The 14,250-nt window shown below is 47.6% G+C and overlaps 2 protein-coding genes across 2 annotated transcripts; one reads left to right on the top strand and one right to left on the bottom strand.

Annotated features, from left to right (window-relative positions):
- The first annotated feature begins 1,810 nt into the window (after positions 1–1,810).
- On the top strand, positions 1,811–4,005 carry TPPP2 (tubulin polymerization promoting protein family member 2). The gene is made up of 4 exons (XM_039245230.1): positions 1,811–1,910; positions 2,112–2,353; positions 2,597–2,750; positions 3,723–4,005. Exons 2-4 carry the CDS (start codon positions 2,181–2,183, stop codon positions 3,909–3,911), a joined length of 516 nt encoding a protein of 171 aa, XP_039101161.1. The 5' UTR covers positions 1,811–1,910; positions 2,112–2,180; the 3' UTR covers positions 3,912–4,005.
- Positions 4,006–5,662: 1,657 nt separating this feature from the next.
- On the bottom strand, positions 5,663–6,124 carry RNASE13 (ribonuclease A family member 13 (inactive)). Its single transcript, XM_039245152.1, has one exon. The coding sequence runs from the start codon at positions 6,122–6,124 to the stop codon at positions 5,663–5,665; it is 462 nt and encodes a 153-aa protein (XP_039101083.1).
- Positions 6,125–14,250: the final 8,126 nt, after the last annotated feature.

Below are 14,250 nucleotides of genomic sequence, written 5' to 3'. Positions count from 1 at the left end.
ATTTCCATTCCCACTTGATGGTTTTAGTATCCCCTGCTGGAGACAAATGATGAATTCAGGGATACTTTTAAATAAGGTTGTTTTTTTCTTAAGATTTTATTTTTAAGTACCCTCTGCACTCAATGTGGGGCTTAAACTACAAAGAACTTACAACCCCAACATCAAGAGTTACATACGTGCTCTACCCACCAAGCCAGTCACTAGCGCCAGTTTGTAGAGAATTCTGGTAATCCTAATGCCTATGTATATAGTAATGCCTACATGTGCAAAGCATGCTATTTATTCAGTTGACAGTCAATACTCTCTGTACATAGAAATTCCAGGGTCCCTTGCAATAAATCAGAAATCCTTTTCCCAGGAGACTACAGCCCACAGACTAGGAATCATTACTTTGCTATAATTCAGAGGAAAAGGGTTTTGTTCCTAGAGTGTACTACCCTATGGAGTACAACCACAGAGTATGTGAGTGGGAGAAAGGAATGTTCTATCCAGGAAGAAAGAGCAAGAGGGAACATTTGGAGGAAGAAATACACAAGTTACTCAGAAGCATTGAATAGTAGCTACTATGTGCAAGGTACTTCCCACATACCATCCTGCAATACTACAAGGTAAGTTTTATTGTCCTCATGGTACAGGTGAGGAACTGCAGCTCAGACATTTCTGAAACAGAAGCTTTAGTGACTTGCCCAAGGCCAACCAACTAGTGCTGTAAATGACAAATCTGGGACTCAAATCCCCACCCAGATTCATCCCACTCCAAGGCTATTCTCTTTAAACCATGAGGTAGCTAACCTCTCAAGCCATTATGGCCCCAGATGAAGAATAATATGGATGAGAGGTAGGTAATGTTTGGTAAAAGTGTGGGCCAAGTATGAAAGTCCTCAAATGCCAGGCAAAAAGTCTTGGCACTGAAGATCCTTAGAGCGTTCTTGAGCAGTATTAACAGATAAAAAATAGTTTTGTGAAAATCAATCTTATGCGGGGCACCTGGGTGGCTCAGTCGGTTAAGCATCCGACTTCGGCTCAGGTCATGATCTCTCAGTTCATGAGTTCGATCCCATATTTGACTCTGTGCTGACAGCTCAGAGCCTGGAGCCTGCTTCAGATTCTGTGTCTATCTGCCCCTCCCCCACTCACACTCTGTGTCTCTCTCACAAATAAATTGACATTTAAAATATTATTCAAGGCTTGTGCTCTTTCCATGTTGGGCCCAACATTGGAAGCCATTTAAAATTCCGAATGATGGGATGCCTGGGTGGCTGAGTCGGCTAAGCATCCAACTTCAGCTCAGGTCATGATCTCGTAGTTCCCGGGTTTAAGCCCTGAGTCAGGCTCTGTGTTGACAGCTCAGAGCCTGGAGCCTGCTTCAGATTCTGTGTCTCCCTCTCTCTCTGCCCTTCCCCACCTCTGAAAAAATAAACACTAAAAAAAAAAATTAAAGTTCCTACAGAGGTTGGTCTGGCAAAGCCACTGGAATTCTCCATGTTGGTTACTAACTTGGACTTGAGACTAGAAAGGAGGGCATCGTTGGACTGATGCCAACCTGCTTCCATTAACCCCTTCCCTGGGCTCCTCTCAACATTGTGGGACAGTCTATAAACCAATTGGACCAGGACCCAGAGGAATGGATCAGGCTGGGCTGGAATGATGAGGGAAGTTTGATCAGCTGGAAAGATCAGAAAGTTGGCAACTTGCTCAATACAAAGTGGGGAAATGAAGGACCCCTCTCTCAAGACTAGGGCTGTCACCAAGGTGATGTCACATAAACATTGCTGAGGTCATAGAAACTTCCCTCTCCTCCCCTGTTTCCCCATTGCCACATAGTCTCCCCAGCCAGCTGGCTCCCACATATCTGCACACACTTACACACAAAGACTGGGAAGGGGCAGACACCATCCGGGTACTCTCAGGTGCACAAAAGTGAGGAAGTGGGTGGTAGTGGTGATTATTCAGTATGTAGGATCCATGCTAGTATCCCTAGTGCTGGGAACGGTGAGGGGGGCGGGGGGGGTGAGTAAGGGGGAAAAGGAAAGAGAAGAACAGGGAGGAGGGACTTTGTTCCTGTTGCTGATTCTGATTTTGTCATAACCCCCATCCTCATTATTCCTCAGTCCTCCCTTCCCCTCCTCCCTCACCTCCAAGTCTCCCTCCCTGCAGTCCTCCCCCGCCTCCAGCTGATCATGGCATCCGAAGCAGAGAAAACGTTCCAGCGGTTTGCTGTCTTCGGAGATTCCTCAAGCAGTGGCACTGAAATGAACAACAAGAACTTCTCCAAGCTATGCAAAGACTGTGGCATCATGGATGGCAAGATAGTCACCTCCACTGATGTGGACATTGTATTCAGCAAAGTCAAGTAAGGGGCCAGAGATGGGGGCAGTGGTGGCAAGGCAAACAAGGCAGTGGGGCCTGGAAGGGTTCATGTGGTAGGACATGATAATGGGTCTACTGAGCACCTGTTCGATACCTGGCCCTGTGCTATTTCCTGTCCTCAGGACACTCAGTGTCAAGAGGCCAAATCTGAGCCAGGAAAGGGTTGGGCCTTGGAAGGTGATGAGTTCATGTTCCAGAATTCCTGGGTTTCTGTCCAACTGACCAGGGCCAAGAATGCCCGAACCATCACATATCAACAGTTCCAGGAAGCAGTTAAAGAGCTAGGCCAGAAACGATTCAAAGACAAGAAGCCGGATGAAGCTCTGGAGAACATTTATAAACTCATGGAAGGCAAGGATCCAGCTACCACTGGTGTTACTGTGAGTGACATTCTTCATCCCTGACCCTTGACTCTACTTCCCTAAATCCCTGATGCTCCTGTCTCCCCTCCCCCTTCCAATGTTCCTAACCTCTGCCCTTAGTAATACTGTAGGGAGACAAAGCAGAAAGCCTCTGAGGCACTGTTGGGATTGGAACAGACTTTAGAGATCATCCAGTAGTTTCAGAGATGAGGAAATTATGGCTGAGAGAGGGGTCCACATCTATTTTAATAGTAAAGTTAAGACTTGTTCCCAAGTGACCAGAGGGCTCTGGGGTAACTGAGTGCAGAGGACTTAGTATCTTATCCCCACTCCTCTTCCTGCCCTTGTATAAGATGTGATCTCTACCCTCCTGCCTCCTACCCGCTGTCTGTTCCCTACTTGTCCCGTCTCTATATTTTTAATGTTTATTTTTTAGAGAGAGAGAGAGAGAGATTTGAGTGGGGGAGGGGCAGAGAGAGAGGCAGACGTAGAATCTGAAGCAGGCTCCAGCCTCTGAGCTGTCAGCACAGAGTCCAATGCAGGGCTTGAACTCACGAACTGTGAGATGACATGAGCCAAAGTCAGCCGCTTAATGGACTGAGCCACCCAGGTGTCCCCTTTCCCCTCTCTATTTAAAGTTCCTTCTACTCTTGGTATCAAATAGGGCCCTCCCAATAGGAGGGACCTTGCATATCGGGTCTGGGGTTGAAGTCCTCTGACTGCAGCCTGGTTAAAATAACTCCTCCAGAAGTAAAAAACCCCCCACACACCCCATTCGCTCCCATACACTAGACTCCTCCACCCTCGTGAGTGGATGGCTCTTGTCACAGTTCCTGCCCGTGGCTGCATCTGGGCCCTAAAGGAGGCAGCTCCATGCCAACAGTAGAATAGAGCGCTGGGTTCTAGCAGAACCAAAGGCCATCTTTAGAGAAGGGGTGTGACAGCAAAGGGGGAGAGAGAGGGATCAGACCCTCATCCTCTGGCTTGCAGAAAGCAACGACAGTGGGTGGGGTGAGCCGGCTGACGGACACCAGCAAGTACACCGGCACCCACAAGGAGCGCTTTGACGAGAGTGGCAAAGGCAAAGGCATCGCAGGACGGGAAGAGACAACTGACAACTCAGGCTATGTGAGTGGCTACAAGGGTGCTGGCACCTATGATAAGAAGAGCAGCAAATAAGAAGTGGCCTCAACAACTAGGGTCAGTTAGTCCTCGATCCAGCATCTTACATACCAGGGAGCATAGCGAACAATAAACATCTGTGTGTGCAGCAGCCAATGACCTCTGTCTTCCATCAGGGAGAGGGATAGATAGGCCCACTGGTGTAGACAGAAGGAAGAGAAAGGCCCAGGAGTCAAGGCTTCGAGTTCTGCGCCCTTTCTCTACTTAGCCTTGTGCCTCCCAGCCCTAAGTTAGCATTCCCCTCTGCAACTGCTTCTAAGAACAGAGCAGATGAATATATTTGGGGGGGGAGGGGCAGCTGGGTGGTTCAGTCGGTTAAGCGTCTGACTTCGGCTCAGGTCATGATCTCACAGTTCGTGGGTTCGAGCCCCGCGTCAGGCTCTGTGCTGACAGCTCAGAGCCTGGAGCCTGCTTCCCATTCTGTGTCTCCCTCTCTCTCTGCCCCTCCCTTGCTCATGATCTGTCTCTCTCTGTCTCTCAAAAATAAATAAATTTTTTAAAAAATTTTTTTAAAAAGGAATATATTTGGGGATAAGAGATAACCCAGATGTGGAGGCAAAAGTATTTGCTCCTTGCACTCATCCTCCCTTGTTGCAGCCTAAGTGTTGTTGGAAACATGGTACATATGGAACAGAAGGTCCCACTGACTGCTAAGAGTAGCCCAGGAGGATGGCCAGAGGTGGGTGGCCTCCAGGGCTCCCAGAGTAGGAGTGCTGGTGTGCTGAGGAAAAAGGAATGAAATCAGAATGGCTTTAGATGTATTTTTATATTTTTATTTTGAAATGAGTATAGATGCACAGAAAGATGCAAAAATAGTACAGAGAGGTCCCACATACCCTTCACCCAGTTTCATTCAGTGGTTATAAAACCCTTCTGTGACCACAGCTAGGCTCACCTCACACCTGTCTTGTCAGTGGCAGATCTGGAGTTCGGGGGCAGGGAGGAGCTTGTTGTCAGGAGGAGTTTGGGAAGGAAAGGGATACAGTCATCTTGGGGGTAACAGTTCAGAGAAGGTAACTTGAAACTCCAGTGAGCCACAGTGAGAAGAATGGAAGGAAAAGAAGTCAGAGAGAGGAAGACAGGGAGACGAAAGGAAGGGAGTGTCAGGGAGAGACTGCCCTGGGCTCTGTGGTAGAAGGAGAGAAGAAAGAGCAGGTTACATGGAGAGAAGAACAATGATTTCGTAGAGAGGAACAGACTGGGAAATGAGGGGGGTTCTGGAGAAGTGAGGCTAGAAAGAGTCTAAGGGTCTCAGGGAGGTCCCTGTAGCTAGAGGTACCTACCACGTAGGTCAGTGAGTGGAGAGAATCATAAGAGAGATGGGGACAGCTGAGGAGAGAAGGGTAGTGGGGATGGGAGTTGAGACAGAGCTGGGTGCCTGTTGCCATGGTGTGAGCTGAGGCTCTGGGCCTCCATCCAGGATTCAGAATCTGGCCTAGTGGATGGACAGTCACTGCCAACTGGACACATTCAGCTTCTTGGGTGGGTAAGACTGTCTGTGGGAGAAGGAAGATGATGAGGGAAGAGAGGAGGTAAACAAGTTGGAAAGAACATTCAAGGCAGTATGACTCTGCATGGTGACCGAAGCTCTGGACATTTGTCCTACCTCACTGGTCTCTTGGGAGGGGACCCTGCCTGCCTTTGAAGTCAGGGAGGAAGTCGTGTATCAGGAATCAGAGGTTTGGGAATGGGAACAGGCTGGTGTATGGTGGCAGTAGGGGGTGGTTCAGATTGAAAGCCTCCCTTTGTTAGTAGAGGCCAATGATACCTATCGGTTCAGCATCACGTTTTCCGGAACAGAGCAGGTAGAGCCTTTGGTTGGTTAGGGTGCTCGTGTAGTGGCAGCTGGTGGGCGGCTGATTAGAGGCCAGAGAGCAGATCGTGACGGGGAAGGAGTCCTCTGTGAATGTACAGTATTCGTTGTAATTCTCACAGAAACTCTCACTGGACTTGCAGAACTTCTGGACTTCTATCCAGGGGGCATGCACCATATAATGGTTTTGGGGGCAATACCAGCTCTGCCTTCTGCCCCGCACGTAGGCCATGATACCATTACAATAGCCCTGGAAACCCGGTGGGTAGTGCACCCTGGGATAGTCAATGTGTAACATGCGGAAGTCCTTGATAGCAGTCTGCATCTTGATGTCCACAACCAGAGTTGGCCCTAAAACAAGCTGAAGAAACAAGAGCCAGGCCACAGCTGGTGCCATTCCTCCTGCTGGTAGAGTTAAGGTGGTTGGAGGCAGAGGTGGCCTAGAGTGGCTGTCTACCCCTTCCCACAACCTCCAGAGTCCCCACAGCCTTCCCTGTGTGCCTTCCCCTATCCCCTAAGAGCTGGACTGTACTTCAGAGATCACCTAGCCCAAGTCCTCATGCCCCAGAGAGAGGAGACACTTGCTGGTTGTTCACCTTATATTAGCCATTCCCCCCACTCCCTTGGCCCACCTCAGGGCCTCAGCCTCAGCCAGTCTGTGAGCTGTAACACTTACAGAAGAGGAGGTCCAACTGCTCCTTGTGTGAGTGACTCTTCCCAATTATCCCTGGCTGTGGTCAACCTTTCCAGTAAAAAAAAAAAAAAAATGCAAAGGGGACAGAAGGAACAGGGTGAAGCACAGTTCTCTGACTGCTCTGGGGAAAGGGCAGGAGCTGGAAGCCAGGGAGGCAGGAGCAGGAATTATTCTTGCCTGGGGCCAAAGACGGCCCAAAGGGGAGAAGAGGCCAGAAAGCTTTCTGGGTAAAGACCAGTCTTGGAGAAGGGCACGTCCCCTGAGTTTGAAGAGCCCCTGTACTGAGGGGGCTGGGTGGGTGGGAGGATAGGGACATTGCAGTCTGGTCTCCTCCTTTCTGCTGCCATCAGAACACTTAGTTCCAGTTCCTTGCCAAAAGGCCTTTCTTTGATGTTTTCTCTGGTCCATAGACCCGCTCCTGCAGAAAGGTGAGAAGGAAAACACTGTCATGTTTCTGAGGAACAAGGTGCTGCTTATTCTTGACCCTCAGAAAACGGAGGGTCTGCTACTCATCCCACTCACCGTTGCCCTGGAGGCCATACGTGCACTCAAGGGCCTCCTCTGAGAGTGCTGGGTTGAGAATCAGAGACCTCCTTGTGGACCCCCACAGTCCCCATCATTACCGTCCCACCGGCCACAACCACACTGTCACACCGACTCCCTCACCTGTAACCTCGGGCCCTGTCAGACCCAGGGCCCTCCTGGAAACCTAAGCACGCTGACCCGGAAGCCTCAGGCTTGTAAGGTTGGGTTACACAGCATAGCTGGGACTTGAGGAAGTGTGGGCCACCTGAGTCCAGAGAATCAGACTCTCATTGTAGTTTGTCATGCTGGGAAAGGGCCAGACTCCCCTTTTCGTCAATACCTGCCCCTTCGTCAGAACGAAAGAGTCAGCTCTCGAGAGCCTGTCAGTGACCATCCTTGGCTTCCGCGTGTCTCTCAGCCTTGCCTCCCTGCATGGTGTCGTCCGGGTTGTGGGCCTCCTAGAAGGAAGAATGGGATCGAGGAGTCAGAACACAGACCCCTGAGTGTTCCAATGCCAACGTGTAGTTTGGGGGTGGTGCACAGTCCTGGAGGCGTTGGAGTACTGGCATTGTTCGTTCATGTACCCCTTAATCTTGCTCTTCCTGACAACATGAACTAAAGTCCAAAACTGAACCCATCCTCCCCACAACTCGCTTCTCCTCTTGTATTGTCTGTTTCCTCAGTTACATGCGATCCTAGACACCCCCTTCCCTGATCCCACCTGTGGTTGCAAGGTGGTTAAGAGCAAAGCATTTGAGTAAAACAGACAAGAAAACCCGGCTGAATCCTTGCTTTGTTGCTTCTAGGCTGTGTATCACCAATCTAAGTTTGCTAAAACACTATCAGTGTCCATTTCTTCATCTATTAATAGGGGAAATATTTTATATACCTCACTGCAGTATTAGAATTCATTAAGATGTATATCAAGAGCTTTTAGCTCAGTGCCTGGCACATGGTGAGTGCTTAATATGAGCCTGAGTCCATCAGTCCCACAGCCCTGACAGTCTTACCTAAAGCTGTTTCTGAACCTGTCTCTTCCATCCCTACCTCTTCCCCTCCTCGGGCTCTCCCCCTTCCTGGACACCACACGCTCTCCATCTCCAGTACTATGACAAATGTTGGGGGCAATACAAAGGTAAATTAAGGGGCGCCTGGGTGGCTTAGTCGTTTAAGCGTCCGACTTTCGCTTAGGTCATGATCTTGCAGTTCGTGGGTTCGAGCCCCGCGTCGGCTCTGTGCTGACTGCTAGCTCAGCGCCTGGAGCCTGTTTCAGAGTCTGTGACTCCCTCTTTCTCTGACCCTCCCCTGCTCACGCTGTCTCTCTCTCTTTCTCCTAGAAATAAATAAAACATTAAAAACACTTATTTAAAAAACAAAAAACAAAAAACAAAACAAAAAAAAAGGTAAATTAAAAAGCTCCAACCCAGATTACGTTTATAATGCAGCAGGAAAGACACCTATATAAGCATATGTTACAAAGGCCTCGGAAAGGGGCTGAACATATGATGGGCCTTTGGGTTCCAGACTGAAGTTCTAGTGGCCCAGTCTTTAAAATCCTGTCCTTGAGGTGCTGATCCATAGCCCTGCTCCTTCCATGCTGACATCCTCATCGTGGTTTCAACTGCTCCCTCAGCCTAAGATTCATGGAATTCGTTGCCTCAGTACCCTGGCCTTTACATCCACGAGAATTACCCTAGAGATGAAGAAACTAAGTTTGAGAGAGAGACCGTAGTTTGCTCAACGTCATGTCTAATTTAGTAATTTTCAATGGAGGGAGGGCAATTTGGTCATTTGGCGGGACACAACTCAAAGGGGCTACTGGCATCTAGTGGGTAGAGGCCAAGGGATGCCGCTAAACATCCGACGTTGCACAAGACAGCTCCCACAACAAAGAATTATCTAGACTAAAATGTAAATAGTGCTGAGGTTGAGAAACCCTTGTCTGGGGCATCTGGCTGGCTCTGTCAGAAAAGCATGCGACTCTTCATCTTGGGGTTTTGAGTTCAAGACCCACATTGGGTATAAAGATTACTAAAAAAAATAACTAAATAAACTTAAAAAAAAAATAGAAAAGGAAACCTTGATCTAATGAGTGAACCAGATTTTCTAACAAGGGCAGAATTACTTGTACCTCATTTATTGAAAAGGGTCAGCAAATAGGCAGACTTTGGAAATGTTTTTGTTAGATTTTGCTTTTAGTGGTGCTGGGTTTTTCTGCCAGCAAAAGGGGCACTGAGAGTTCACCACTGAAACAACTTTGAGTCATTTTTCCTCTCCAGGTGACTCTCTGCCTGTAGTCTTCTAGACATTCTCTTCCACCTCCCCTCCTTAATGGTAAGCATTGCTAGAACAGCTGGCTAGAGTGGCAGGTGCAGCAGTGACTCCCTGGGATCGAGGGGAACCCTAAGATTTTGCCTGGAGTGAGCTTACCACAATCTCAGTAGTGTCACTGTTTGCCCTGTCCAACCCAAATTCCTCCAACAAGCAGACAGGGTTGTGGACACTTCCTGGGTTGTCCTTGAACCCAAAGGGATTGCTTCATGCATCTCCACTTTCTTGTCATTACTTGACCTCAACCCCAGGGTTGAAGTCCAGGAGCTGCCTTGTCAGTTCCTCCATCTGCCAGCCAGTGCTTCAGGTTGCTGGGGGTCCCACCCACGACTGGGGTCATCCAAGGGCCTAATGAATGCCTTCTAACCCAGAAATTAAATCAGTTAAGATCACTTATATGCAAGACGCTAAGCTATACCCCGTGAGAAGTACAAAAGAAGTATAACAGACGGTCCTTGTGTTCTGGAGATTGATAGTCTAAATTGGAGGAGAATGATAAATACATATGAAGAAATAACCAATGGTTTAAGGCAGAAAATTATACATCTTGAAGACAAGAACTATAGGAATTTATTTTTAAATGTTTACTTATTTATTTTTGAGAGAGCAAGTAGGGGAGCAGAGAGAGGGGAGCAGAGAGAAAGGGAGACAGAGGATCTGAAGCAGGCTCTGCACTGTCAGCACAGAGCCTGATGCGAGGCTCAAACTCACGAAACTGAGATCATGACCTGAGCCCAAGTCGGAAGCTCAACGAACTGAGCCACCCAGGTGCCCCTAACTGTAGGAATTTAGAGGTGAAAAAGATCCCTCTGAATTGGGAAGATCAGAGCAAATTTTCTGTGTGAGGGGAGAGTCATCCTGGGACCTTGGGACGGATCTCAAGGAACAGTCAAGAGTTAAACCAAGATAAAGAAGATTATGAAAGGTATGTTTAAGAAAATAGACAGAACCAGCTTGGCTAGAATTGAGGCACTCGGTGGAAGAGAAGTCAGAGACAAAGTTCGAAAGACAGGTTTGCCAAACTGTGGCAGGCCTTGAATATCAGGCTAAGGAATTTGAATCTTATTCTGCAGATGAAGGGGGAACTGACCATGGCTTCCAAGATAGAGTGACCTAAAGAGGCCTCTCAACCCCGAAGGAGGTCTCCTTCTCCTACATCCCAGCTTGTCTAAAGGCATTGGTTTGGGAGCTATAAGGATTCCAACCTTCTGTCAGTACTGTGCCTCCTCTAGACCCACAGCTGTTCCAGGAAAGGTCGTGAGAATTCAAAGACCCAAAGCAAGTCCCACATATGACCCTAACTTGCTGTTTGTTTCACTTTCCCTGTCTACAGAAATGAGCCCATTACCTTTATTTATCCTATAGGAGAAACAAAATTAGGATAACAGAACTTGGATCTGCTCCTGCTTGTAGGGAAACTCTCATGGGCTTTCCATCGGTATCCAGAGGCTGTGTGGAACTCCGGAAGGGGGAGAGGCCTGGCTCTAAAGGGTGGGCACCAATCCAGGTCCAGCCCTCCTCCCAGCCAGCTCCCCTCACCCCCTCTCAGCACAGAGGAGAGGAAGCGGCAGCTGTTGTCCTGTGGGGAAGACAGGCAGAGGTCCACCTGGCACTGCTGGGATTTTCACAGCACCCGCCCTAGTGACTTTAAACACACACACACTCACACACACACACACACACACACGCACACAGCATGGCATTGGCCTGGGCGTGTTTGGGCCAAGAGCAGTGACTATGGCGATAGAATGAGAAAGCAGAGGGTAGCTGCCTCATAACCCTGGGGTGAGGCTGCTTGTGTGAGGGGCTGTCTTCCCTCCCATCTTCTCTCAACACTTTGTTTTCTTGCTCCCCCCTTTCTAATTTTTCTCTTTTCCCTTCTGCCAGACTCTCGGATCAGTCCTTGGCCTGATGCCTGACCCCTTTTATTCTCCCTAATCTTATCCGCCTTCCTCCATCTTTTTTCTCTTGCCCCTTACATGTGGTGGAGAACTGGCAAAATTATCCCGCTGACTGCAAAGTGAAGCAGATCTTGGAAGCTGAATAGTTTGGGCAAATAAACAAAATCACCTGCCTTCTCCAAATAATTGAGGCAAAGTAGAGGTTTCGACCTGAATTGTGCAGATGGTGGTTTCAACGCTTTAATTTTTGGGTGCAGACCTAAACCTTTACTCCCTCTCCCCTTCGGCCTGAGACACAGTAGGGCTGTGTTTTACTTTCACGCAGCACTAAGGTGGTTTTCTGGAGAAACCAGCATAATGGTATTGAAGAGCAAACTGAGATACTTATAATGACAGGAAAACACAGGAGCACAGGGCAGTGCAAGTCGTGGTTTGGAAACATCTCACTCTAGAATAATGAGAAGTGAAGAGTTTTGGCTAGGAATTCAAATGAGTTCTTGGCCTTCCCACTGTCCCCCTTCTTCGCCTCCTCTAACATCCCTGCCCCCTGCCTCCGGTCCAGGGCCGGACAGGCCTGTGCTGATCCACATTCTGTCCACAGTCTGCTTTAAACCATGGATTTTATTTCCAAACATTTGCATTTCTACAGCAGCAGAGGCATAATTCTCTATCCAGAAGTTCAAACTGCAAAAAGAGTCAGGCACCTTAACAAAGCAGTGAATGCTGTTCCCACAGCCAAGGCCTCGCTGAGGGCAGAGCGCAGGAGCCAGAGGCCTGTGTGAACTTGCTCCTGGTTCTCTGTCGCCATCTAGCGGTGCTTCCCATCTCCAACACCACTTTTTCTTCCAAAAATCATCCTGTCCCTCAGCGGGGGCACTCCAACTACTAAAATCATGTTCCCCTGGCCTCAAAACAAAAAGCTCCTCTTCCCGACTCGAAATTCTGACTTCTAGACCAGAACGCAAACTTTACAATAAGACCGTTCACATGGCTTCTCTACAGTTACAATCTACATGAGGGCTTTTCACTTCCTCTACTTAGAACCCCCTCCCCCCCATCCCAGACCTCCGCAGTGTGAGCAGAGTAAAGGTCACAACCCTTTACTGGTCTCTGAGGCCTTCCATGGTCTGGCTGCTGGTCCCTCTCTGACGCCATCATCCTTCACCTCCTCCAGCCATGCTGACCTCCTTGCTGTTCCAACACCCCAGCGTCTGTCTGCTTTAGGGCCTTCGCAGCGCTGTTCTGTTTGGACCACTGTTCCCCACATAAACACAAATTCACTTTCTCATCTTCAGGTCTTTGTCCCAGCATCGCCTCCCTTAATGTCCCTATTTAAAATCACTGCCTAATCAAAAGACATGAAGAGACATTTTTTTTTCAAAGAAGACATCCAGATGGCTAACAGACACATGAAGAAATGCTCAACATTACTCATTATCAGGGAAATACAAATCAAAACCACTATGAGATACCACCTTACACTTATCAGAATGGCTAACATTAACAATTCAAGCAACAACCGATGTTGGCGAGGATGCGGAGAAAGGGGAACCCTTTTGCACTACTGGTGGGAATGCAAACTGGTGCAGCCACTCTGGAAAACAGTATGGAGGTTCCTCAAAAAAATTGAAAAATAGAACTTTCACTACTAGGTATTTATCCAAATTTTAAAAAATGCTGATTCAAAGGGGCACATGCACCCTAACATTTATAGCAGTGCTACCAACAATAGCCAAAGTATGCTGTCAAATGCTGAACCACTGAGCTATACCCCCAACAATAGCCAAAGTGTGGAAAGAGCCCAAACTTGCATTGACAGATGAATGCATAAAGAAGATGTGGTGTATACACACAATGGAATATTACTGGGCGATCAAAAAGAATGAAATCTTACCATTTGCAACATGTGGATGAAACTAGAGTGTATTATGCTAAGCAAAATAAGTCAGTTCAGTCAGAGAAAGACAAACATCTAGTTTCACTCATAGGTGGAATTTAAGAAACAAACAGATAAACAAAGGGGAAGGGAAGCAAACAAAAGATAAAAACAGAGAGGGAGGGGCAAGTTCCTGGGTGGCTTAGTTGGTTAGGTGACTGACTCTTGGTTTTGGCCCAGGTCATCATTTCACAGTTTTGTGAGTTCAAGCCACATATCAGGTTCTGTGCTGGCAGCATGGAGCCTGCCTGGGATTTTCTCTCTCTCCCTCTCTCTGCCGTTACCTGACTTACGCCATCTCTGTCTCTCTCAAAAAGAAATAAAAATTTAAATTTAAAAAAAACAGAGAGGGAGACAAACTATAAGAGACTCTTAAATACAAGGAACAAACTGAGGGTTGCTGGAGGAGAAGAGGGTGGGGGATGGGCTAAACGGGTGATGGGCATTAAGGAGGACACTGTTGGGATGAGCACTGGGTGTTATATTTAAGTGATGAATCACTAAATTCTATTCCTGAAGTCATTATTACACTATATGTTAACTAAGTTGGATTTGAATTATTTAAATATTTTAAAAGAATTAAACTTTGTTGAATAAGGAAAAACAATCACTGCCTATCAACCTCCTTCTTGTTCTACCTTTTTTCTTTAGCAATTATCACTTCAAGAAAAGTGTATGTTTATTTATTTATTTATTTATTTTACTATCTTTCTCCCAGTGGAATATAAGCTCCACCAAAGGTGGGGATTTTTGTCTCTCTTATTCACTGATCTATGCACCTCGCCACATAACACTCAATAAATATGTTTACTGCATGGATGAACATGAATTCAGTGTTCTGAGATCAACTACTACTAACTGCTGTTCATCTCGATTTCCCGGGCCTTCCCACCCACAGATGGTGATGCTTCTATTCCTCAGTGTCTTGGTTCTCCTGAGTGTCCTGTGCCAAGCTCACTGGAGCCCCCAGACCAGTTCCACCTGAGGCTCTCCACACAGAACTACCACAAGGGACAGGGCCTGCAAGATCAAGGCCTAAGGCAGAAAGAGGCAACCACCACCACCAACAGCATTTTCACATTTGGATAATGTTTAAGTTTTACAAACGTTAATAAAGTGAGGGAAAGAGTAAAGGA

The sequence above is a fragment of the Hyaena hyaena genome, unplaced genomic scaffold, assembly GCF_003009895.1.
Source record: "Hyaena hyaena isolate Hyena2069 unplaced genomic scaffold, ASM300989v1 scaffold_256, whole genome shotgun sequence".
Taxonomy (NCBI): domain Eukaryota; kingdom Metazoa; phylum Chordata; class Mammalia; order Carnivora; family Hyaenidae; genus Hyaena; species Hyaena hyaena.
This window is presented reverse-complemented; position numbering and strand designations above follow the sequence as displayed.

Bases quoted from the DNA above. Each gene is read 5' to 3' on its own strand.
- TPPP2 (XM_039245230.1), top strand. From the start codon at position 2,181: ATGGCATCCGAAGCAGAGAAAACGTTCCAGCGGTTTGCTGTCTTCGGA. The intron at 2,354-2,596 runs GTAAGGGGCCAG...CCAACTGACCAG, and splicing joins ATTGTATTCAGCAAAGTCAA to GGCCAAGAATGCCCGAACCA. The intron at 2,751-3,722 runs GTGAGTGACATT...TCTGGCTTGCAG, and splicing joins CAGCTACCACTGGTGTTACT to AAAGCAACGACAGTGGGTGG.
- RNASE13 (XM_039245152.1), bottom strand. From the start codon at position 6,124: ATGGCACCAGCTGTGGCCTGGCTCTTGTTTCTTCAGCTTGTTTTAGGG.